The sequence below is a fragment of the Ochotona princeps genome, chromosome 1 (genome assembly GCF_030435755.1).
Source record: "Ochotona princeps isolate mOchPri1 chromosome 1, mOchPri1.hap1, whole genome shotgun sequence".
In the NCBI taxonomy this organism is placed as follows: domain Eukaryota; kingdom Metazoa; phylum Chordata; class Mammalia; order Lagomorpha; family Ochotonidae; genus Ochotona; species Ochotona princeps.
The window spans coordinates 43,883,547-43,910,564 of NC_080832.1; the positions used below are offsets into that span (position 1 = coordinate 43,883,547).

The following is a 27,018-nucleotide window of genomic DNA, read 5'->3' on the forward strand; positions in this document are numbered from 1 at the left end:
TATAAAATAGGACTGATGATGGAGCATAGTGGGTTAAGCTGTTGTATGCAATGCTAACATCCCATATGGGCACTGGTTTGAGTCCAAGCTGCTCAATTTCTGACCCAGCTCCCAGCTAACACACCTGGGAAAGCATCAGAATATGGCCCCAGTCCCTGTGCCCTGCCATCCCTCCGGGAGACCCCAGTATAGTTCCAGGCTGGCCAAGTACAGCTGTTGTGGCAACTGAGCACAGTAAACTAGCAGCACCCTGTCTGTCTCTAACTCTACCTTTTAAGTAAATAAATGCTTTTTTTAAAAAAAAAATAAGACAGAATAGCCTTTTTCTTAGAATTTTCAAAATATGCAATGTTGGCAAATTCGTTAATTAAAGAAAATTTCTTTTTCTAAGGAGTTGGAAGAACAATATAAAAAGGAGAAGCTACACCTAGAAGAGGATAGGAAGCAGCTCCAACTTGAGCTCGAAAACCTGAAGGAAGTTCTGGAAGGCAAGCTGAGCACAGCCAACCAGGAGGCAAGGATGTGTATGCTTTTCTCCTGCGTTAAATGGGTTAATGAGAGTCACTTGCTCTGATGGCATTGCACACAAGGTTGAGAAGCATGAAATGTGACATATTTAGAGTGAAAATAGTCAACAAACTTGAAATAATCCTGAATTGTTCCTAACACTTTAATTATGTGCCACCAGGTTAAAACATTCTGCCAAAAGCACTCAGCCAGCTGTCAACCCAGATATTTCACAAGTTCTAGACAGTGACAACTAAAGTATTCTTTAACACGAAAATATTAGAGTCTAGCCTGGAAAGGAGAAGGTTGAGAAAATAACACAAAGGAACATTATATGCCTTTGAAAAATTGTGGGTAAAACAAATATAAAGACATTTGAAAGATTGTGTTAATTTGTTCTTTCACTTTTTCTCCCTTTGCCTGGTTGAGATCATGCCCTAGCACAGCCAGTCTGCCATCAGCCCCCACTTCCTTCCCGGTTCTTCCTGTTGTGTGTTGTTCCGCAAAGGCAGCTCTTGCTTTTCGCCAGATCTCGTCAGCCGTCCCTCGCTCACTAGCGTGGTCTTCACTAACAGCCTCTAACTCCTGCTTTCTTGTCATCTCCAAACACAGGTGCCCTGGCAGGCTAATAATCTGCCTTTCATGTTCTTTTGTGTTCTTGAAACATTCAATCCCAAGAAAGGTCCAGCACTGCACAGGGAGAGAAGGAGGAGGAGAGAAGGTGTCAGCCCAGCCACCGACACCGGTGTCTGCGATCCTCTGCTGGCCTCGTGTCCACTCCTCTCTCAGAGACACATGGCCCTGGTTAGTGTGCCCTACTTGCAGTTAACAGACAATTTAGTGACCATCTGTGCTGCTCAGGCAGGCCCCTCAGGGTTCCTTTCTTAGTTCCAAATATTTTAGTATTCCTCCAACCCAGATACCCTCATCTCACTGAGAAGGATTTTAGTAAACATAGAACTTACTTTCCTCTGGCTACACTGTCATTTAGGTCTTGGCACCTTACTATTAGTTTGCGGCCACTTTGCAGCGGCTACCCAAGAATTTCTCTGCCCATGCCTCTAAATGCTCCTGCCTTTCCTTAGTCTTGGATGTCTTTTTGCTTGTCCTATTTTGCTGACTAGAATCTCCAAAGATCATCAGTGTTCTTACTTTGTTTCCCAAGGCTACCAGCATTTCATGGTTAATTGTGATGCTTCTCCAATGTTTTGCTTTGTGAAAACCCTTTTATCAGTGCTGGGAGAGCCTTTGGTTTTTTAACACTAATTTCCAAATTGAAAAAAAAGTTAATTTTTTTGTTTATTAATGTATTTTCCCTGCAATTTGTTAATGTGATATGTTATATTAATCAGTTTTTACATATTTGGGCTGGGCCACACTCTGATCCACAGAGTGCCTGGGGTTGGTGCCTGCTCCTGACTTTCAGCTGTAGCTTCTGCTGAAGCAGACCCTGAAGGACAGTAATGATATCACACATGACTAGATCCCTGTCAGCCACATGGAGACCTGGGTGGACTTCCCGCTCCCTGCTTTGGCCCCAGCCAGGCACTGTTGAGGACATTTGGAGAGAACCAGCAAATGGAGTGTTCCATGCTTTATCTCACTCCTGCTCTTCCTCACAGCCTCTTATGAAGTTTTTAAATGAAAATTTGAGCTTTAAAAATAATTCTTAGTTAGGCATGATATATATATATATATATATATATATATATATATGCATATATTTCTTTTATTATTATTATTATCATCATTTTGTAATGCAGTTCCATAGGCCCTGGGATTTCCCTTTATCCTTTCCTCAAATCCCTTCACACTAAGTTCCTCTATATTGTTACAGTAGTTCTTCATAAATAGTCATAAGTCTATCAGTGCAGACATGGACAATGGCAGAGTCCAGCATCCTGTTGTCAAAATATATTTAACAGTTTCATTGGGAATCCATCTTTGTTCTGGAAGTAGAGATGCTTACTGTGTTGGATATGATAGTCTGGATATCAAATCTGGATATGATAATCTCCATTACACAGTTATTGTACATCCCCTTAAATGAAAAGCTGCAAAAGAAAATCAACAACAGGAATAAAAATAGAAATTTGCAATGCCATGGAGTTAAATTACATGCTACTGAGTGACTAATGTGTCGCTGAAGAAATAAAAAAGAAAATCAAGTACCTTCTTGAAGAAAATGATGTTACTGTATGATCTGTGAGTCAGTGAAGAATTTAATCATAAATAAACTGTTTTTGAAGAAATGAAAACAAAAACAAACACATCAAAATTGATGCAATATAGTTTCCACTGATCTTTGTTGGTGAGATGTGTTTCCTGTAGGCAACAAGTAGATGGGTTTTGGTTTCTTTTAATTCAGTCTACTAATCTATGATGTTTTCTCATGAGTTTAAGCCATTTACATTCAGGGTTAATATGAATGGGTGGTAATTTGGTCCTGTCATTTTAGCAATGGGTTGTTCATTGATTTACTCTTCTGTTGTTATTCTGTTGTTATTTTACTGGGATGTTCTTCACATTTGCCTTTGGTTTTGGTGGGCACCATTCCTTTTCTCTGTCAAGAGAACATCTTAGTATCATTTGTAGGGCAGATTTGGAAGAGGCATATTTTTTTAACTTTTCTTTACTGTGGAGGATTTTTGTTCATTTTCAAAGACAAAGCTTCGTTGGGTACATTATTCTAGGATGACAATTTTTTTCTTTTAGAATCTGGAATATGTCACTCCATTCTCTTCTGGCCTATAGAGTTTCCTGTGAGAGGGCAACTGTGAATTTAATTTTTCATGTGATTTTGATGATTGAAGAGAGCTTAATGATCATGTGTCTTGGTGAAGATCACTTTTGGTCAACCCTGCTGGGAGTTCTGTGCCCCTCCTGGATCTTGTTTCCCAGTTCTTTCTCCAGATTAGGGAAATTTTGCTTTACTATTTTATGAAATACATTTTTTTTAAAGCCAGTTTCTTTTTCTGCCTCTTCTGAAACTTCCATAACTCTTACATTTGGCCTTTTAATAGTGTCTGTTAATTCTTGAATACTTCTTTTAGCTTGACCCAGCTCTTCTTCCAGCTTTTTGATTGTTTCTCTATGTGGAAAGAAATATCTTGAAATTCTGAGATTCTTTCTTCTGCCTCCTTCATTCTACCAGGGAGACTTTCCACTGAATTGCTCTGTTGTGTCCTTCACTGCCAATAATTCGACTTGATTTTGTTTCACTGTTGCTGTTTCCTGTGTGACATACTCCTTAAATTCCTCGACCTTCTGTGTGTGCTTCTCATTGTTGATAATAGCTTTATAACAAGTATTTTGAATTCTGTATCCCCATTTTCTTGATATTCCTCATTCAACTCTGGGGTTGGCAAGGGCTTTTATCCTTTGCAGGGGAGTCTTCAGCAATATTCATTGTGCCTTTGTCTCTTCTTTTGCTCTTGGTCATTGCACTTCTGGTTATCAGATTCTTCTCCTTAGGGCAGGTTTCTGAGCTGTGTCATCCACAGATCTACAATTCAGTTTTACTTATTGCAGTTGGTACCCGGCTTTTTGTTTGCAGTCACTTGTGCCACTCCCTCCAGGGAGTTTTAGATCTGGGCTCTTGTGTTAAACTTCCCCCATAGTCTCCAAAGCCCCAGGTCTAGGCTCACTACTCTCCACCTCCTGTGATACTGTGTTGAGGCTGTACCGTTGTCTATACAACCTTGCTCTCATTTCCAAATACAGAGCAGTTCCCAGGATTAGGGAGACACCAGGTATCCTAAATAGCTAGGTTCCTGGTGGTGCTGATCTTGCCAGAACCCCGCTTGCTGTTATGTGTGAGGGCTTCATGGACCTATTTTGAGTCATAAGATACCAGAGTCGATATTTTCGATTTCAGTGACTTTGCTCCCAGCTCAGCACATGCACAGTTTACTTTTTTTGTTAATTTTTTTTATTTTGAATTTTTGAATTTTATGGTACAATTTATAGAGACTGGGATTCTCCACCAAACTCCCACCCCCGACAGATTTTCTTCATATTGCTACAATAGTATAGTCCTTCATAAGGAGTCATAATTCCATTAGAATGTGATTTAGCACAGCTTGCTTTTGTCCCTGCAATGTCAAAGCCTTTGCCACCCTGTACCAAATGGCACCTATTGTGCGACTAATGGCATTCTTGATCTGCTAGCCATTAGGTCTGGGGGCTACCCGGACCTATTTTGGGTAGAACCTGTAGAATGCCATGTCATTGAAATGTACTTGCATGGTATATATTTTGACATAATTGTAATTACTGCTTGTTAATATTAGGTTTTAACTTGGGTTCAAGAAAGATTTTTTTTTTTTTGATACCATTCCATTTCTGATTTTTAAGTCAACCTTGCACCAACTTCAGATTATGAAGCAGAATGTATTACCTCAGTTATTGTCTGGAATATTTGCACGACATTGAAATGACTTTTAACCTTGATTATATTATCATTAAAAGTTGTGGTGTGGGGCCCGGCATAATAGCCTAGTTGCTAAATCATCACCTTGCCTGTGTGGGTATTCCATATGGATACCTGTTCATGTCCCAGCAGCTCCACTTCCCTTCCAACTCCCTGCTTGCAGCCTGGGAAAGCAGTCAAGGATGGTTCAAAGCCTTGGGACCTGCACCTGAGGTAGGACTGGGGGAGGTTCCTGGCTGGTGGTTTCAGATTGGCTCAGCTACCATTGTTGTTGGACCACTTTGGGAGTGAACCAGTACACAGAAGATGTTTCTCTCTGTATCTGCTTCTCTCTGTATATCTGCCTTTCCAATAAAAATAAATAAATCTTTAAAAAAAAAAAGAAGTTAAGGAAGTTGTGAGGTGTATGAAAAAAGTTTTGAAACTTACTCAGATTGGTTTTGTGGGTTTTATGACTGAGTACATGTGAGAAATTGAATGTTTTGATTGTCCTCCTTATTCCAGTATACTGCCGTTGTGGACCCTACGAGGCAGCAGTGATTGCTTAAGACATGAGAGACTTGGGTTTAGGTCCTAGTTATTGGGTTTGTATTTTTTAAAAGAGTTATTTGTTTTTATTGGAAAGGAAAATTTACAGAAAGAAGGAGAGACAGAGAGAAAGATCTTTTGTCCATTGATTAACTCCCTAAGTGTTCACAATAGCTGGAGCTGAGCCCAGGTCATCCACACAGGTGCAGAGTCCCAAGCCTTTGGGCCATCCTCAGCTGCTTTCCCAGGCCACAGGCTGGATGGGAAGTAGAGTAGCTAGGACAAGGACTTGGCACCCATTAGGGAATTCTGTAATACGCAATGTGAGAATTTACCCACTGGGCCATCATGCCAGGCCAGTTCTTGGCTTGAATCTCTTTCTCCCCCATCTCTGATTCCTAAATAAATGTAAATAAATGTAAATTATAATGAATTATTTAAAATTTTTTTTTCTGCCTTTGATTTGATTGTCTTGCTTTAGTTCTTTTGCAAAGGTTTTTATTATATGATAGAATTGGAAATTCCCTCCATTATACCCCGAGGTTAAGAGATATAGCCATTTCTTGATATCTTTGTTCCCGAAGAAAGAAACCATAACTGTGAAAGTCCTCAAAACACAAGTCATGATAAGGCTATTGTGACTATTTGAGTGCTTCCTCAAATTTATCAAGCAATGTCCATCCAGGAATTATAACCAAAGAAAACACTTTGAGAAGAAACCATCAAACCTCTGCAGCTCTACTACAATGAAACATGTTAAAAGAACTCAATTTCCTTGCAGATTGGCCGCCTCCAAGATCTGGTAAGCAAAAGTGAACAAGGTCTGGGCTCTGCTGAAGGACTGATTGTCAGTCTCCAGGACTCCCAGGAAAGACTTCAGAATGAGCTGGCCTTGACCAAAGGCAGGCTAAAGGAGACCAAGGATGCTCTGTTAAATGTGGAGGTAATTCTCTAATCCTACTATACAGTAAAATTATTGCTCAACCACTTTGCTTAAAGGCTTACTTAAATATGCCGTACATAATGAATGTGTTGGTTTCCAAAACTGCAGTTAAGAAAGGACTACAGGCTGGGTGATGTAGAACCAATGAAGTGTATTGTTATCACAGTCTGGAGGCTAGAAATCAAGGTGTTGGCAGAGCCATGATCCCTCCAAGCCTTCTAGGGAGTGATCCTTTGCCTTTTCCAGCTTCTAGTAGTCCCAGGAAGTCCTTGACGTTTGGCAGTGTGATTTTAATCTCTGTCTTTACATCTTATTCTTTTTTTAAAAAAGATTTATTAATTTTTATTGCAAAGTCAAATATACAGATATGGGGAGAGACAGAGAGGAACAACTTCCATCCGTTGTTTCACTCCCTAAGTGATCCCAACGACCAGAGCTGCACCGATCCAAAACCGGGAGCCTCCTCTGGGTCTCTCACATGGGTGCAGGGTCCCAAAGCCCTGGACCAGCCTCAACTGCTCTGCCAGGCCACAAGCAGGGAGCTGGATGGGAAGCAGGGCTGCCAGAATTAGAACCAATGCCAATATGGAATGCCAGTGCTTTCAAGACGAGGACTTTAGCTGCTAGGGCTCACGTCTTATAAGGATTCTTGTCCTGATGGATTCAGGGCCTACCCTGCTGCAGTATGATTTCACCTTAAGTAAATGCATCTGCACCTACCTTATCTTAAGCGAGGTCACTTTCTGAGCTGATGAGGGAGTTAGATTTTTGTTTCTTTTCTGGAACCATAATTCAACTTGCAGCACTTGGTGTGTACGCTTTATTCTACTGATATGAGAGGGTACTAACTGTGTTCTTATCAGTGATCCACAAATTACAGGAGGGATCTTTCCCATCACATTCTCAAGAAACCTGATAAAAATGTTCACTGCCTTAGATAATCAGGAGGAAAATCCATCCAACTATAGAATAGTGGTCAGGGAGTTGATATTCCTTCAGAGTGAAGTGTGCAGTACGGGCTCTGAAATCAGGTGGTAAATTTGGTTCCATCACTTAATGTGTAATTTGGGCAAAATCTTGATTTCTTCATTGTGTGATGAAGGAAGAGTGGAGATGATACTAAATATCATTTTTGTACTAAGATAAACCAATTAACACCATTGTGCTTAGCGGAATGATAAATAATAAATGTTGGCAGAGGCCCATGGTTGCCATAGTTGTCCAAAGAGGTCACCACCAGCCCCAGGCTTTAGAGAGAAACTTGATTTATGCAAATATAAGACTGTTTCATATGTATTATATCACTGTAATAATAAGCACTTTGGCTGCTGGCTTGAAGCTATGTAATGAAAATTCAGTAATCTGAATTTCAGTCATTTAATCATGTTAGTGGGAGATAATTGTAATGAACAAATAGCAAACCTGTGTAACTATCAATGCATTTGAATAGCGTTTGTTTATGTAATATATTGGTTAAGCGACTGCCTACAACATCTGCATTCCACATGGGCACTGGTCCTGGCTGCTCCACTTCCATTCCAGCTGCCTGGGAAAACAGCAGAGGATGGCCCAAGTGCTTGGGTCCCTGCATCCAACTGGCACAGTTGGTCCTGGCTTCAGCCTCGCCCAGCTGTGGTGGCCCTTTGGGAAGTGCTCCAACAGGTGGAAGAGCTTTGGCTCTTTCTGCTTTCTCTTTCTGTAAAACTCATCCAAATAAATAAACAAGTAAATAAATAAATATTTTTAACAAGATGATTTAAATAATTTGTGCTTAATTAGTAATAGTGCTTAATTAAACAGTTTATCTAAGGACATTTAAAGGAATAAAATATGCTCTGTATACTTGCAGGTTGCCATTTATTGTGCTGTAAGAATTTAAAAATTATGATGCAAGCACTCTAGTGATCTGACCTAACCAGCAGTGTCTTTGCTTTTGAAGAGCCATCTTCATTGGGAAGGCTTTTTTCTCTTTCAGGCTGAGCTAGAACAAGAAAGGCAACAGCATGAAGAAACACTTGCTGCCATGAAGGAGGAAGAGAAGCTCAGAGTGGACAAAATGGCCCACGACCTAGAAGTCAAGTGGACTGAAAATCTGAGGTACAGTCTTGACCTTGTAATGTGGTCACGGCAGCACAGCTGTGGGGCGTGTGCATCTGTTACAGGGCTCGTGCCATCGTGTTGCTCAGGACGTAGCAACAGTGTTTTGAATGATTAGGTGCAGAGAAATTGGAGACTTCCCTTAAATTTAGATGTACTGTTTTCTGATTTTCTCTCCTTGAGCATAAAATAGAGAACAAATCTAAGCTCAGAAGGCGTGTTTGCTCATAGGTTTGTGAAGCAGATTAGTCAAGTGCTAGAAGACCTGTGAACAGTTCTAGTTCAGTTCTCGAGGGGAATACTTCATTACAAAGTAAAAAGCATTTATTTTATTTTAGACAAGAGTGTTCTAAACTTCGTGAAGAGTTAAGGCTTCAACATGAAGAGGATAAAAAATCAGCAATGTCTCAACTTTTACAGTTAAAAGAGCGAGAAAAAAATGCAGCCAGGGATTCATGGCAGAAGAAAGTAGAAGACCTCTTAAACCAGGTAATTAATAATCCACACCTCATGGGAATTCATGTCATTTGCATCCCCTAGCAAGGGAAATTTTGTAGAACACTGCTAACTTACTGTATTTTGTTTCCAAGAAAATAATTTCTTGGTCAGAAAATAATTTTTTTTAGAAATGCATAAAATCTAAGAGACATTCCTAAATCTGTGGAACATTGCCTAAACATTGTTATATGGGCAGTACTAGATACTGAGAATTTATAGTTTTTTAGTTTAATATTTGTAAATGAATGCATTAGGTTTGAAATAAGAAAGTTACCTGTTTTTGGAAAAGATAAAATCCTTTCTCAGGCAAGTGAGCAGCATTTGGGCCACAGAGCGTAAAATCCATCAGCGTGTCCTGGGTAGCCTAAGTTGCTCACTCAGTGAACACTCTGCTCCTGTATCACCAGAGGGGTGTTTATTGCTTGCTGTGCTTTAGAATGCCTAGGTCCCTTAGGGAAGAGATTTTTACACGCAAGACAATGGTGTTTCTAAGTTTCTTCTTCTTTGTCATGCTCTCCTTATATTGTTTATAATTATAATTGAAAGAACTTTCATACTTTAACTCATACAACTTCTAAATGTGTGAAGTCTTGACATTCTCCTGCAAAGCTGGTAATTAAACAGAACTGACTGATGAGTCACCAGTTAATAAGCAAGTGTAGAACTTGGACAAGAAACAGTACAGTAATTAGTGCTAGAAATCCACCATTATCCATCTATTTGTGACCATGATGAATTTCTAAAGAAGTCGGGTAGGCTTCTTACAAGATACTTTATTATGCAGATACACAAATGCAGTATCTGTCACGAAGGCTTAGGGCTTGCCAATTTCTGCCTGGCATGTCATGGATGGATAGATAGATAGATAGATTTTTATTTTTTTGAGAAGCAGAGAGACAGGCAGGAAGAAATAGAGGCAGCTCTCATCTTCTGGTTCATCATTATAATGTTACTGTGAAAGGGAAGAAGACAATTGTGTGTGTTTAAAATTTTGTAAAATCATTTGAAATCTTTGACATTCATACAAAAGTAAGAACAAGGAAATCACTCCAAGTAGAAGTGGATACCATGCTAGCATTGCTTGCTGGTTGCCCTTTCTACATTCACTTTACCTTCCTGCTTAAGGCCCATGCATTACAAGTTGTGCATCCAGGGCCTGGTGCAGTGGCCTAGTGGCTAAAGTCCTCACCTTGCGCACACCAGGATCCCACATGGGTGCCGGTTCCTGTCTTGGATGCTTCACTTCCCTTCTAGCTCCCTTCCTGTGGTCTGGGAAGGCAGTAAAGGACGGCCCAAAGTCTAGGGACCCTGTACCCATGTGGGAGACCTGGAGGAGGCTTTTGGCTCCTGGCTTCAGATCAGCTCAGTTCCAACTCTTGTGGCCACTTGGAGAGTGAACCAGCAGATGGAGGATCATGCTCTGTTTCTCCTTCTCTGTAAATCTACTTTTCCAATAAAAAAATAAATAAATCTTTTTTTTTTTAAAAAAACAAAACAGGAACAAGTTGTTCATCCAGGAAGTTTTAATTCATTCTGTTGCATAATAAAAATGAAAAATAACCCCACAAGTCTGCTTGAGTTTTCAGCCAGAGTGCTGAGAGTAGACTTAGTTGGTTGCACTGTACAGAGGGCACAGCACTTCTGCCTGGTCCCATTACATGGTCTTATCTGCTTCCCTTTCACCTCTTTTATATCGTGAGATTTCTCCCATGCTTTATGATTTTAAATTTTTTCCTTCCTTTTTTCTATCGTTTTTTTCTTATTTGTTATCCTTTGATGTTCATTTCTGAGAGGACCTAATGCTTTGCATCTTAGATTCCATGTATCATAAAAAAAAATACATTTCATATTTGCTCCAGGTTTTGCCAAATTTATAGAGCGATTAAACAAAACTAGTTTTCAAATAAATTGATTGTAAATATCAAGGTAACTAGGAATTAATTTGCATGAAAATGAAACTGCTGTGATGCCTCATGCCATCATATCTAAGATTCCAACATTGTGTTCTTCCCCAGTTTCTGAGATGTGTAGGGCATATCTACTGCTGTAGGTAGCCACATGTAAGAGATGGGAGAATTATATTAGGATTAATGGCTTTTCAAAAATTTCTTTAATGATTATTTATATGAAGGAGTGACAGAGAGAGAGATACAGAGAGAGGAACAGAGGAGAGCGAGGTATCTTCCCATCTGTGAGTTCATACCTGCAATACCTACACTAACCAGGGCTGGGCCAGAGTGTAGCCACTTAGGCAACAGGAACCCAGGGACTTGATCTATAATCTGCTGTCCCCAAGACAGCACAGATGGCCAGCAAAGTATCCAGGACTCCAACAGGCCCTCCAGTATGGGATACAAATGTCCCAATAAGTGGCTCAACCATTGGGTCACAATATCACCCCCACTCCCATAGTTATTTCTTAATGAAACTCTGTTATGGTCATAGAATCTTTGCTTCCTGGTCCGTGTGGCTTGTTCTCTTGACTCTCAGGTGGATTCCTGAGCTGGTGTCCTGAAGCCTGTTCTGCCGCTTTCCACTTGCATCTCTGTTTCTCGGACCCTCTACTCACCTGCCCTGAGCTGGGTGACCATTTCCCACCCTAGTGTGTACCAGCACTTCTCAGCACTTAGGGAAACAGTCCTGGCTTGGGTTAACATTCAAAGAGATAGGGGTGGGAAATAGAATTGAAATGGCTAGAGCTTAGGTAAAAGCAGATATTTCAGAAAATTATCAGAGAAGTTGTGCTTTGAAATATTTAACTACTTCTGAGCAAACTGAGCATTACACTATTATTGTATCTTAGTATTCCTGTGCGCTCTATAGTGCAAAGAAGAAGCAGGAATGATTTGTCTTTCAACTGCATTTAAAGTTTTGATAGTTTAATTTTGTTTTAACTTACTTTTCTGGCCTATCTAAAAATTGACATAGAATAGATTTTCACTTTCCTTGAACCAGACATTTTTAATTTCATGGAATTTCCCAAAAGCTATTCTTTTCACTTGGTGTTCCAAGTCAGGCTGTTTTGTATCTTAGTCTTTCTTTAATATCCCTTTATGTTCTTCAAGGCCAGTTACTCTTCCTGGCGTAATCAGTGTATATATTTGAATTCTTTCAAAGCAAAAAGAAATGTGCACTTTCCCCTACAAACTCTCATTTAGAGTGGTTTTGTATGTAGAGTTTTCTGTGATTGTAATTCTAAAATGCCATGACATATTCCTGTATTTCACCAATTTGTAAGACAGCTTTTTTTGGGTCGTATATGATGATGTGTTTATTCAGCTTCATTCAGAGCCACTCGGATCATTCAGACATGGAGCTATAGGATTGTGCAATTTGGGTCTGGATCTCTTTATCTTGCATATGGACATGGAGGATCCAAATATTTTTAGCTAGTTATAATCATGTAGATGACATTTTAAAAAGATTTATTTGTTTTTATTGGAAAGTCAGATTTTACAGAGAGAAGGAGAGATAGAGAGGAAGATCTTCCATCCAATGTTTCACTGCCCCAGTGGACACAGTGGCTGGAGCCAAGCAGATTCAAAGCTAGGAGCCAAGAGCTTCTTGGGGTCTCCCGGGTGGGTGCAGGGTCCCAAGGCTCTAGGCCATCCTCCACTGCTTTTCCAGGCCACAGGCTGGGAGCTGATGGGAAGTGGAGCAGCCAGGACACATACTGGTGCCCATATGGGATCCTGGCACATGCAAGGTAAGGATTTAGCCATTAGGCCACTGTGCCAGGCCCAATGATGTAATTTTTATTGTTCACAAACTTACGAAGTAGTATATTACTTATCTTAAGTAATATACAGATACTTAAAATTCACTGTGTGATAAATGACTTTATAAATAAGCCAATTTGTACCTGTATTAGCCTTTCTGTTACTATATTGAAATACCTGAGGCTTTGTAAAGAAAAGAGGTACATTTTGGTTCTTTGGTCTGGAGGTGCAGGTTCCTTGTGTTGTCTGTGTTGTGATGGTCTCCTTGCTGACAGAGTGCCTGGATGAACAGTGATGGGGAGAGTGTTTATAGGAATGTCTGTCTTGGTCCTCACCTGCTTCCCATGAAGCTGTCAAGATCCAGCCCTAAGGCCCCACTCTGCTGACTGGATCTAATGCTAATCACACCCCAAAGGACCGCCTCTAACACCGAGGCCAGATTCGCCTCATCATGGTGATGACATTTCAACACAGGCCAGTATAGCCATGCCGGAACAAGGAGCAGTGGTTGGTGTGTTGGAGGGAGCTGCTGCCAGCCTATCCTAGCCAGTTAGTTATGTGCCTTCATCCAAACACCACATTTAGGGCCATCATTGTTTGTGACTTGTAATCACTCACAGATACCACTCTCCAAAACCTACTACAAATTAAGTTTGGCTTTTCAAGACGCTGTGAATATCTGTCTGTATAGAGTAACTGAGTAGAGAGATATGGCCACTCTGAGCTGGAAGAGCTTCATTGAGACCATATGTAATGTGGTGCTAGAAAATAGGCAGAAGGTTTACACAGAGCAGTGGCAAAAATACAAGAGTTTTTATTAATTTGGCAAACATTTTATTAAACATCCACTCTTACTGTAAGAAATATAGTAATGAGAAAAACTAGGTTGGCTTTAAATTGTTTAGGGAGAAAAATGCTAGAAAACTTTGGCTCTAACTTCAGAATGTACACTATGAGATTCTGTCAAAAGTCCATGCTGAAAATTTTATCTTAAGAAATTTAATAAGCTGTGATAATGAAGTAAGAATGAAATGGAGAGTCTCGACTTAAGTATTTAAAGTATCTGCAGCAGAACTCTTGAATGCAGCTGATGCCCCCTCTCCTAGCCCTTGGCCTTGACTGGCTGCTCTCTGACCCTGCTGCCCTGGAACCTTGCCCTGGTCTGCCTGCCCAGCCCTTCTCAGGGCACACTCCTCCACTGTGCGGGCAGCCACTGCCCTCTGCTGTTCTTCCTTCATATTACAACCAGGGCTGCTTACAACTTCCTCCACTCCACCGTGGCTCCAAGCCCTGTACCCTTCTCAGAGCTGTGATCTCTCTTCTCCCGGCTTCTGCTCTTATCCACCTACAGGTTAAACAATACCCTTACAGTAGTCACTCGAATTTGCATTGTTCTGTTTCAACCCTTCCAGTGAGTTCCCATCACACTGAAAATATGATTCACTGTCTATTTTGGCCATGGTTGGTAGCCTCATTATCTGATGGTTCAGACCACCCAGATCATAAAAATATTAAATTGATTTTTGCTTTAGAGACAAACATTCTTGTGCTGCTCTGTAAGTTTTTATGCTAGAAAAAAATGCCGTTTCTATAGAAATTATAGTTTTGCCTATAGGAGGCAATTACATATTTTTATCAGTTTCTCTCCACCTTCTCTCAAGTGTTTTGCCTTTTTAGATGAATATCTTTTATTCAAATTAATGCGAAGAGATCAGATTGCATGTATTTCGTGGAATTCTAATTCATAATGCTTACTTTCCTCCCTCCTTCCTTTCTTTGTTAGTTCTTCCTTAGTTCTTCCTTTCTTACTTTTAATTTTTTGATGTTATGCTTTCAATTTGCTTTATGCTCACAGGTTTAATGTTACATTGAATCTATTGTTTAACAATTAGAAAAGCTGCTGTTTCACAGGAATATACACAAAGGCTATAAGTAATAATCAAATGTAAATGTCAGTTTCACTCTTGTATATGTGTTTCGTTTTTGTTTTGAGATCGAGAGAGAGAGAAACAGAGAGAGAAATGTTGCATCAACTGGTTCACTCCCCAAGTGGCCACAGTGGCTGAGGCTGGGCCAGGTGGAAGCCAGGAGCCGGGAACTTCTTCCGGGTCGCCCGCATACGTGCAGGGGCCCAGACACATGGGTCACCTTCCATTGCCTTCCCAGGCGTGTTAGCAGGAAGGAGTGTTTTTATTTAAACTGGAAAGGCAAATGATTATTACAAAAATTCACGAATATATGCATATGGTATATCATCTGTGCAGAGAATCAGTAATACTTTTTAATTTTCTTAGGAGTTGACGTCATAGATTTTAAAATGCTTTTTACATTCTTTCATGCATTTATCCATGTATTCAGTCAAAGTTGGGTGCCTCGTGTGGCAGGCACTGTGCTGGGTCAGTAATGGGCTCAGAATGACATCACTTTCTGGGGCTCACAGTCTAGAAGGGAGATTAGGTATTAAATGACAGCTGTGGTGTAAAAGGCTGTAAAATATGGAGATTTAACTTCTCAGGGAAACTTGGAGGAGGTTTCCCTGAACGTGGGATTTTTCTTTTGAAAAGTAAGATTTACAGAGAGAAGGAGAGACAGAGAGGAAGATCTGCTGTCCACTGAGTCACTCTCCAAGTAGCCTCAACGGCCAGTGCTGAGCTGATCTGAAGGCAGGAGCTTCTTCCGGCTCTCTCATGCAGGTGAAGGGTCCCAAGGCTTTGGGCCGTCCTTGACTGCTTTTCCAGGCCACAAACAGGGAGCTGGATGGGAAACGGGGCTGCCGGGATTAGAACTGGTGCCCATATGTGATCCCGGTGCGTGCAAGGCAAGGACTTTAGACACTAGACTACCATGCCGGGCCCTGATGATACTCTTAAACAATGAAAAATAAAATATACTTCACAAACAGATGCCATCTATTATAGATTATCTTTTACTAGAACATCTGTAATAAGACAAAAAGGTAAAAATAATGGCCTGGATTTAACATTTTGTGAAGTCTGAGAAAACGACTCATCACTGTAGAAGTATTATGAAAATGAAAATAAAAATGTATGCATTAAATTGACATTTTGAGGTTTGATTATTGTTGATAGACCTTGCCTATACTTCTGAGGAACTTACTTCTTGTTAAAATTTTCATTTAGTGGAGAGTTCAGCTTATAAAGTAGTTTGAGGGTCTAGCACAGTAGCCTAGTGGCTAAATCCTTGGCTTACATCTGCTGGGATCCCATATGTGTGTTGCTTCATAGTCCAGCTGCTCAGCTTCCCATTCAACACAGGATGGCCCAAAGCCTTGGGACCCTGCACCCACGGAAGGAGCTCTTGGCTTCTGGCTTCAGTTCGGGTCAGCTCTAGCCATTGAAGCCACCTGGGGAGTGAACCAGTGGGTGGAAATCTTTCTGTCTCTGCTCCCCTCTGTATATCTGCATTTTCAATAAAAAATAAATAAAACTAAAATAAAAAATAAAGTAGTTTGAAATTATCTCATTGTAAAAATCAAAACGGAAGTCAGAGAAGGGAGGGTAGGCATGAGGGAGGACAAGTAGGGTGGAAAGTAGTATTATCTTCAAAACTACATTTGAAATACATGAAATTTTTCTCATTATATAATTTTAAAATGTTAGAAACGAAGAATAAAATAAATGTTATGTTTTGTATGTGGCGTAGTTTAAGTTGAATAGTAGTCACATAGGAAGTTAATCTTTTTCACCTTATTTTTCAGGTTTCTAATAGTCTACATCTTGGAATATGTTAGTTTAGCTTATTAGTAAAAAGTAGTTCTCTGAATAAAAGTTGTTTGTAATTTGACATCTTCTAAGGGAGAATCCTATTGTTATGGAAGAAATATGACTGCATTCTATCTGATAATTTTGTTACTGGTTAGAGTACCAAAAAAAATTTGAAGAGCTTTACCATTTAAATTTGAGTAGAAGTTTAAAATATTATTTCGTATCTTTGAAAATAAATACATACAGGAAAATTACATTTTGCCCTTTATTTGGGGGAAGGACGGTATAGATTTTTTCAATAGTTTCTTGCTTAAAATTTTAGTGAATGCTTGAAAAAAGATCCTAAACCATAAGAACTTTTTCAAATCTATTCAAGAAAGTGGGATTGATAAGGTATAAAGTCATCTCTTCTTCTTTTCCCACAAGTACAAACTAGATTATTAGTAAATCTTTGTATTTTAGGTAATTTTTCTGTATGTGTTTCTTGCCCCCAAATTATCTTCTTAGTGAAATAAGTGTTGCCATTGTCAACTGCTCAGTTTTCTTTCTTTCTTTCTTTTTTTTTTTTTTAATATTTATTGTCCATGATAGCAGTTCATAGACTCAGGGACTTCCCTTTCCAGCCGCTCAGTTTCCTTAAGAGACGCTGCAGGCAAGCTACCGCAGCTTGGGTGTAGTGCTCTGAGAGCTTGTCCTGTAGCTCTCGGGCAGGACTTGGTGCTGGTGGCATCCTGTCCAGGACCTCCAGCAGCCCTCACCGTCTGGTTGTCAGTGTATTGCATGGCGGAGTTGGCCAAATACTATTTTAAGCACCTACAAATAACTTAGAATCTGTGTCTCATATTTTCTTTTCTTTTCTTTTTTTTTTTTTTAAAGATTTATTTTATTTTTATTACAAAGTCAGATATACTGAGAGGAGGAGAGACAGAGAGGAAGTGGAGCTACCGGGATTAGAACCAGCGGCCATATGGGATCAAGGCGAGGACCTTAGCCACTAGGCCACGCTGCCAAGCCCTGTGTCTCATATTTTCTTATGTCTAACTTTTTTTTTTCTCAGAATTGTTTCGACTTGTTTATTTCTTGAGCATATATAAGTAATGGTGTGTGTTTTACTCTCCTTTTGTATCCCTCTTCCTTTCACTTAGTTGATTTCTGAATGTTTCCCTTTGTTCCTGTGGTCTTTTCTTCATAGCGGCACTCTCTGGGTGAAGCTTTGCATAAATCTATCAACAATGTAAGTGAGCGGCACTTACAGTTTGTTCCGAGGGGCATGTTGCGCTTTTGATTTTGCATAAACTGTATCACTGCTTTCAAGCTCTTTGGTATTTGGTAGAATATGTTTTGGACATGGGTAGTAAAAGCTTTCTACTTTCCAACCATTAGATTTGTAATATGTGTTTACATGTTCCACATTGTATTAATAGGCATATGTTTTATTATAAAGCCAAGCAAAGGTTTATTTCTCAAACATAAAACTTGCTATTTTAATGTTTACTTGTAAGACTGTAGCAATATTTTCTTTTAAAAATTAACCAGTTCACTATCATAAAAACATAAATATGTACTTCTTATGTCAAACTAGTTTATTTCTTTAAAAAAGTAATATCAAGACTTCTCCAAGTGTTAAACAGGTAGAAAGGTGCATTCAATTTAGAATATTTTATATTTTAATGTCATATTGTTAACAAATGACAAGCAGAATTCCTTTCCCAGGAACTGACAGAGCTACTGTCTTTTATTGAGGTATAGTCAAATATATGGAAATTAAGCTTCAAAATAATAGTACGTTTAACAGTGATTTATAGTTTTTTCTGTATGTATGATGAGAAAAACCAAGATTTATGTTCATAAATCTAATTTGCCCTTTAAGATAACAGAGAATTTACTGTCTCGACATTTTTCTGATAGTCTGGGACACAGCTGATTTTTGAGTAAAGGTGCAGGTGGTTAGTAGCCTTGTCATTGTAGGGTGGACAGAATTTGTGGCAGCCTTTCAGCTTGGGTGCTGAGCCTTGGCTACTCAGAGACAGCTTGGCAACAAATAGCTCTGGGTGTATTCCAGTTTAAGTGTGTTCTAATTTAATTTTTCTGTAGCTTGCAAAGCCCTGGTCTAGAGAAATGAAAGCCTTGAGACTAACAGCGTGCTGTGAAATTTCATTAATTCTGGAGTGAAACTATTTCTTCCTGTCTCCCCAGTTTTGACCAAAAAATTATGTAACTTTCTTATTCAGCTTTTCTTTCTACATAAAAAATAATTGGAAGTAAATATTTAATATGATTTTCTTTAACCCATTTTCAAATAAGTAGCACATTTATCTTAATATGGGTCATAATAAGGCTACATGATTGGATTAACTTCATGTTATTGGTGGTGACATCATCATTTTTTCCCCTAGAACTTATAAATAGAAGACATTCATTAAGTAAAAAGTACCTTGTTGAAAGTGCATGTTGGTAACTGAATAAGATTGCTTTGACTTATCTGTCCGATTAATCATCACAAAAAGAGATTGAGAGATTATAAGAGATAAGCAGGTAGAGCAAGACAGAGGAAGAGAGACTGAGTCAGAGACTACAGAGACAGACATTCAGACTGAAAGGAAGTGAGGAAGACCCAGAGACTAGCAGGCGAAGAGACCGTCAGGTGGAGAGGTGACAGCCAGCCAGAGACAGCCTGGGACGCACAGACGGGAGAAGCAAACGAAGAAACAGAGAACAAGCCACAACTGGGAGAGCAAGACTGAAATACGGACACGGAGAGACAAAGTGAGAGTTAGAGAATAATGGGGGTAGAGTTAGACATCGACACACACACTGAGGCAGACAAGGGCAGAAATAACCAGATGGACAGGCAGAGAACAAAAAACAGACACACCAACCACGAGAGACAGAGAGGGTCGACTGACCCAAGAGACAGATGAGGTGACAGAGAAAAGAGAATGAGAGAGGGAGAGGAATCTGCAGAGTCCAGAAATCGTAAGACAGATTGATAAACACTGAGGTGGATGAGCAGGAACACGCACAGACACGAATGGAAACAGTTACAGATAGATGTAGACAGAGATACACAGACGTGAACGCAGACTGGGGAAGGAGCAACATGTGGGCAGAGGCAGAGCAGGAGAGACTGACTCGCAGAGGCGGAGGCAGGCCGAGAGTCACAGGAAGACACGTTTGTAAATGAAAATTTCTTCTATAAGAGCAGATTTCTTTTTTTATTTATAATGAATAAAATAAGAAACATTAACAGTTGTCACCAATATATGGGACCTGCCATGCACTCTATGATTTGAATATAATATCTGTGTCCATAAGACATATACTCAGTTATTCATTTTACGTTGCTTTGCTCATTATTTCTCTTTTAAAGTGAACTACAATTCTCACGCTGAATAAAGGCTGATTGTTTATTGCCAATTCTACTAACTTATGCATAAAAATAAGTGAATTTTGATGCTGCACTGCATGATTAAGGCTTTCTGCATACAATTTATGTTACTGTCTTGAGCATGAATCCAAATATATTAGAAAACCTTAGTATTATGCTGGTGTGTTTTTAAAGTTAAGAATAAAAACTATTTTAAGTGTATTTGAACGCTACGTTGCATGGTAATTTTTAATGGATGTAGTTTATATTCTTTTCTTGAGTATAGATACAAAGATTAATCTTATTCTAGGCTGGAAAATACTATTTTTGAGGTTCTTTCAAGGTAAAGTATATTATAATGCAAAATATTTAAGTGCACTATTTTAAGCTGGAGAAGTTGAAAACTGTTTACATTTTGAATACATAACCGTTTTGTTACTGTTGAATGTAGTTCATTTTAAATGTTTTATTTCTTCACACACTTCATCGTTAAATAGTTAATTAAAAGTTAGTTAATTAAGTCAGATTAACACATGGGAGAACTCTTGCTGTGAACTTTTGAAAAGGTGGTGCAGGATATAAGACACGTTCGTGTTGTGAACTCACCCAGTGCTCACGCAGAGGATAGCATCCAAGGTCACTGCCAGCACAGGTGGTGCTCTGATGCTAGTGGAAAGGCAGGCACGTTCTTTCTGGGCAAATGCAGATCCTTCCTAGGTAGACAGCACTGGGAGCAGAAGGTTAAGTAGAACTTTGTCCCCATTTAGAAGCAAGTGGTACTTGTGAGAGTATGATATCAGAATTGCTAACATTAACACACTGCTTCCTGCAGTTTTTGTATATATAATCTCACAGATTATCACTAGAAATAACCAAGCCATGATCAGTCTCACGCCAAAGTTGGGACTAGGGTTGAGCTTGAGAAGATAGTGGGTAGGTGCTTTCTCAGTTTCAAGAACTGGCTGCTGGGGAAAAATTGTCCTACCACATTGGTGTCTACAGCTTGTTTTATTGTCTGATACATTTTCATGTTTTACCTTTTTTGACTGTGCTATGGTTAATATTTATTTTGTCCTGATTCTCCTTGAATAACAGGTGAGAAGCCATATGGTTCATTTGTCTTATTCAGCAAGCGTAACCTTAGCTGTATCTCTGACATTCTTGAGGAATTTTCACATTTGCAGAGTCTGTTTCTCTCCAACAGTTTGGCAGTTCTGTTGTGAGGAGCCACAACTTTATATTTTCCTTGGCTCCAGACTTGTAGAAGAACTGTTGTGTAGAAATGTGTTAGTAGAATTCAAAAACTTTGCACAGATTGAGTCGCTGTTTTGGAAATGCATTGAAACAGATTGACCTGAATATCTATGTCAGTTCTGTCATTTCTCACTAGGATTTGACTATTTCCACAAAGATACATGCTTGGTTGTTTTCATAATGATTACTGTACAACTGATCCTGATTTATAGCTTGTCTAAAACCCTTCTCTAAGCCAGTGGTCCACTCTAGGCTCACTAGAACCTGTGACCATTTGCTCCTGCTGTAAGGGGAGACACCTGTTTGTTTCTAACATTTCCTGCCTTCAATGAGGAATCTTTATTTTGTATTTCTGGTGATTCCTTACTTTTTTGTTTTGTTTTCTTTCTCAGCTACCTTTCCTTATGAGATGTAAGACAGTCTTGGTCTGCTTCTCACAGATAAAAAGGAAATTTTTTTTTGCCATTTATAAAATCTCTAACTTTGAAGTTTCTTCTTGCATTGGCTTTGTGACCATAGAAACTGTTTTGCTTGTGTGTAAGCATACAGAGTATCTTAAGTTGCTTATCAAATATTTTGTAGCACTTTTCCTGGTTCCTCTAAGATTCTCTTAACTTCTTTTAGAGTATGGTTGGTTTGCATAGTTTCAAGTTATAATATACTGTAGATGAGGATAGAAATAGATCAAATTAAATTATATCATCAAATGTATATACGAACATCCACATTTTATATTAAGGTTTAAACCAAGTATATTAAGCAAACAGAAACACTGTAGGCAAATTTAGATTGATAGTGTATATTTTTAAATGGAGTGACAGGTCTGTTTTTCATAGTGAAAGAAAAGCATTTAGTGTTATTACAAGCATTAAATAAAAAATTGTGAAGTGTTTGTGATTTTTGAAAAAAGGTCTTTTGAATTAACTCAAAGTTAGTAAAAGTATTTTAAGGATTAGAAACTGACCAATTTTTAAACAGTAGTTTTTGAATAATCAAATAATCTTAGCTAACATTTATTGTACATCTGCTACATTCCAGTGTCCACTCTAGTAACATACTTAGTTCTTACCATAGGCTGGTGGTGCAGTGATATTAATAAGTTAGTGGCACAGCCCACAATCTTATTTTATTTGTGTTTAATTTGAAATGTGTTTTACTATCTCATAAGTAAGCAGTTTACCTTTTCATACTACCTTCAAAATGAATATAATATGATGTCTCTTGTCTTCTGCATTTATTTTGTACTATAACTTCGTATTGTAATGCAACAGGGATGCTCATTGTATTTCTGAATGCAGAATGGGTAATTTTTTGGACAGTCTATGAATAATATACCAAAACTAATTTTAGAATAGTTACTGAAAATAGAACTTAAAATCGTCCTAGCTTATATAACATGTTAAGTGGAAAGTTTTCACAGATATTTCATTAGAGTCAGTCTGTTTGAGATGGTGTTTTTCCTTGATGTTCAGTATATGAATTATGCTTTGTATTTATTCTTCACTGTGTACCATTCTGTGGCGTAGATTTCCTTGCTGAAACAGAATCTGGAAATACAGCTTTCCCAGTCCCAGACTTCTTTGCAGCAACTGCAGGCCCAGTTTACACAGGAACGACAACGGCTTACACAAGAGCTTGAAGAATTGGAGGAACAACATCAGCAAAGACATAAATCCTTGAAAGAAGCACATGTCCTTGCGTTTCAAACGATGGAGGAAGAAAAGGAAAAGGAACAAAGAGTAAGTTTAATGTAACCTAACAATCCAACCTCAAATTGATAGGAATTCATTGTATGCCTCAAAAGGAACTCTTATTTAAATGTGTTTTCCAGGGTTTGATTTGCCTGTAGATGTTGTAGTAATAAAACCTATATGCTCGTTATACACTATAATACAATAGGCTCAACATTTGGATTCTGTTCCCCATCAATACTGACAAGTCCTTTATGAAACTAGTGTATTGTCTGGTTTGTTATACAGGTTACTCAGAAACGCTTTGTGGGATCATGAGACTAAAATATGTTTACTTTGGTACAAAACACTGAAACATTCCAAGGTGGCTCAATAGGGAAAAGATGTGCTAATTTTGATCACAGTAAAAAAAACCCAGAAAAACAGGAGGATGTACATTCCTGGGAGATAGTTGGAGAGAAGTTTTCAATGAAAGGTCTATAGAAAGAGGGAAGACTGTGTACAGCAAGGGCTGTACTGACAGGCAGTACCAAGCAGGACACCAGAATAAGGAGAGTGGAGACTGCAGTGGCCCACAATTCTGAGGGATTTGGTCAGAGAAAAATCTGCAGTCCATCCTGACTTTGAGTCCAGGCAGGCAGGCTAGGGTGGGGACGGGGTGCCCATTTATCAATGTGCATATGGGGGTATATTGCTTCCCCTCCAAGGTGCCTGGCTCAGGGATGGGGTGGCTCTCTCGTTGATTGGGAAGCTTGCAGGGTAGAGTTGATCCCCTGTAGCAGTGACTGGGACTCCTGGGACATTGTGATAGCCAGGAAACCGCTAAGGACCTTGGTCTTTGAGACAAATACTGAACTGGGAATGGACGTCATGAGCTTCATGTTCAGACTGTGGAGCACATAAATTCTCTGTGCAATTCATGTGTGTCTGTGAGTAGGGATAAGAGGTGCAGACAGAGAGACCTTCACCTTGGCACAGAACAGGGTGGGGGCAGCAAGCACATCACCCAGGGCTGTCATGCCCTTTCTCCTCCTGACTGCAGAGCAATGTTACCATGCATAATCTGGGGTTACCCTGGGCTTCTGTGCCACCCACAAATCCTGGCCAGAGCTCCTGAGCCACACATTTAAAAAGAACCATGGAAGCCTGAGCCACAGACTCACTATGAGGTAAAAGAAAGACTTCCCTAGCTTGAAGACAAAAGCTTTTGAAATCTCAGGAGAAAAAAAAGGTAAAGAAAAAATAATGGTCAAAATTTGTGGGGTATCATCAAAGAATGCATGTCTTAGGTATCCCAAAAGGAGTAGAAAGGCACAGTGACTTAGGAAGTTTATTCAAATATTGAAAATAGTATAAGAAATTTCTCTAATTTGGACAAAGATAAACGTCCAAGTACAGGAAGCACATAGAATCTCAAATAGGCACGATCAGAAAGGGCCTCGCTACAGCACATTATATTCAAACTTTCAAACATAAAACACAAAGTAAGAATCCCAAAATGTGCGTGGGAGAAATGAAAGATTACCTTTAAAGAATTTTCTATTAGAGTCACAGCAGAATTCTCATTAGAAATGCTACAGGGGAAGAGAGAATGGAGAAATACCATCCAAGTCCTTAAAGGAAAAAAACTGTCAGGCCATAATATGGTCCCCAGCTAAGTTCTCATTTATAAATTAAAGTGAGAAAAAGACCTTCCAAAACAAACAAAACCTGAAAGGATATGTATCCCACCAGTCAGCCTTACAAATGATAGGTCCCATACACAGAAACGGAGAAACATCAGCATCGTCATGACAGGCCGTTAAGGTGGAAAGCCCTCCTTATGCCCAGGTGCTCTTTCAGTGGTAATACCCTCCTGCCCGTTCCTCAGTGCAAATCTGTGCACACAGAGGAAATATTCAGTCATTTTAGCTAATCCATGCCATTTAGCAGCTTCAGAAAAAACTTTGGTTTGAAAACTGCTATGAAAAAAGAGTCCAAAGTTTCAATTCAAACAAAATATATTGAGCTAAATTGATTTCATGATGATTTACTTATTCTACTGAAGTGGTCCTACTAATTTGTTTTCCAGTGAAAGTGTATTGTATTTAATTTTCCTGAAAATGTGCAGGGGCTGGCTCAGTGGCTCAGTAAGCTAATCCTTTGCCTTGCAGTACTATATCCTGTATGGGTGCCAGTTCATGTCCCGGCCACTTCACTTCTGATCTGGCTCCCTGCTCTGGCCTGGAAAAGCAGTGGAGGATGGCCCAATTGTTTGGGCCTCTGCACCCACGGGGGAGCCCTGGAAGAAGCTCCTGACTTCTAGCTTCAGATCAGGTCAGCTCCGAGTGTTACATCCACTTAGGAGGTGAACCAGCAGGTAGAAGATCTCTCTATATGCCTATCTGTAAGTCTTCCTTTCCTACAAAAATGAATCAATAAATCTTTAAAAAAAGAAAATGTACAAAAATACTTTGTATTTATTTGTGATTGAGTTAATTAACTAAGCTTATCAGAGAGACAGCCAGACGGAGATCTCCCATCTGCAGGTTCGCTTCTGAAATGCTCACAGAAGTCAGGGCAGGGTCAGAAACTCAACTTCAGGTCTCTGGCATGAGGAGCAGAGACCCAGCTACTTGAACTACTACCTCCCAAGTTGTGTATTTACAGGGAACTGGCATTGGGAGCAGAGCCCTGTGATGAGGGCCCTGACTACTGCACTCCTTGTGTCTCTCAAACAGCATTTGAGTTTCCATAATTCTTTTCTTTTTTGTTTGCACTTTCCTTTTTATGGTCCAGCATAACTTGTCTGTTTATCCCATTATAGGCTCTTGAAAACCACCTGCAACAGAAGCACTCTGCAGAGCTTCAGTCACTGAAAGACGCACACAGAGAGTCCATGGAGGGCTTCCGGATAGAAATGGAACAGGAGCTGCAGACTCTGCGGTTTGAATTAGAGGACGAAGGAAAGGCTATGCTTGGTATCTAGAAACGGCTATAATCATATCTCTCGTTGCGATGGTGCAGTATTCCAGTGTAGGGTTCAACATAAAAGCACCAACTTTTACATTTTGAACCATTGAAATGAATATCAAAGTATGTGGTATATATGATTGAAACTGGCAGATAAAGAGGCAAGGAAGGTGGAGGAGAGTGAAGCAAATAGAAAACATCTTCTTCTACTTTCTGTGTTCTCTGTGTAAGCATGCCCACTTGTGATGTCCTCCTTTCTCCCCGGAACTGAGCAAAAGTCAGTATGTTATGTTGACTTGATCCCTGTCTGATCTTTAGAACATGTGTCCTCATATGGTATGATCGTACTGGATTTTCCACTTCAGGGTTTTGTTTAGTGAGCAAAGCCATGATTGGTTTTTCCTTTGATATTTGCATAATTTTAAAGCTGGCTTGGATATAAATTTTAAAACATGTATTGATTCACTTGCTTGTGTGTCTATTGTGAAAGAGTTACGGAGAGAATTTTTTTTAAATCAATGTTCAGAATCCTTTTGTTTGCATCAGTCACCACTGAACATCAACCTTGCAAACCCGAGGAGTCTGACCAACTTTCATCTTCTTGGCTGTGTCCATAACATTTCACCCTTTTCTCTTAACTTGGATCATTTCTCTTCCTGGTTTCCATGAGAGCATGCCATTCTTATTGTATGCCTGCTTTTCTGACCTCTAGTCTTTAATTTGATTTACCAGACGTATTTCCATCTACTAAATATTGCTACTATGTAAGAGGTCTATTTAATATTTCTATTTAATAATTCTATTTCCCAGAACTGTTTAGCCATTAGCTTTCTGCTTTGTTTTTCATGTCTTCAACTTTTACTTGGTTGATTGGGTACACATCCATTGCTTAAAAACATGCACTGATGACTCCAAATAGTATTTCTAGACTTAGTCTCTTTTCTTGTACATTAGACTTGAATTTCATCCAGCATGTTGGACAATTATGTATTTTTATATTAATGTTTCTCACTGTTGGCTCACTGTGTTTTCATAGTCTAAAATACGTTTTTCTTCCCAAACCTCTTCCCTTAATTAATGGTGTCACTGTTTATTCAGTTGTCAAAACCAAGAAAATAGGAGTTGCATTTGTGTTTTTTTCCTTTCGGTGTCACGTCCTTTCAGTTAGTTCCTCATCTAGAATATTTGTCATTTGTTTTCTCTTTTTTGCTCCTTTTGTCGTAGTTAATTCATGATCATTTCTTTTCTCACCTGGATTAAGTTACTGGCAAAGCCATCTAACTTTCCTCAGTGGATTCCTTCCTG

The 27,018-nt window shown here is 39.3% G+C and overlaps 1 protein-coding gene across 1 annotated transcript in view; it reads left to right on the forward strand.

The window, feature by feature from the left end:
* Nucleotides 1-27,018, forward strand: part of FAM184A (family with sequence similarity 184 member A) — a 106,954-nt gene that overhangs the window by 53,862 nt on the left and 26,074 nt on the right. Inside the window, exons 6-11 of the mRNA XM_058680370.1 lie at nucleotides 392-514; nucleotides 6,249-6,410; nucleotides 8,386-8,507; nucleotides 8,846-8,996; nucleotides 22,597-22,809; nucleotides 25,568-25,721. Coding sequence (XP_058536353.1) covers nucleotides 392-514; nucleotides 6,249-6,410; nucleotides 8,386-8,507; nucleotides 8,846-8,996; nucleotides 22,597-22,809; nucleotides 25,568-25,721 — 925 coding nt within the window. The remainder of the gene's footprint in view (nucleotides 1-391; nucleotides 515-6,248; nucleotides 6,411-8,385; nucleotides 8,508-8,845; nucleotides 8,997-22,596; nucleotides 22,810-25,567; nucleotides 25,722-27,018) is intronic.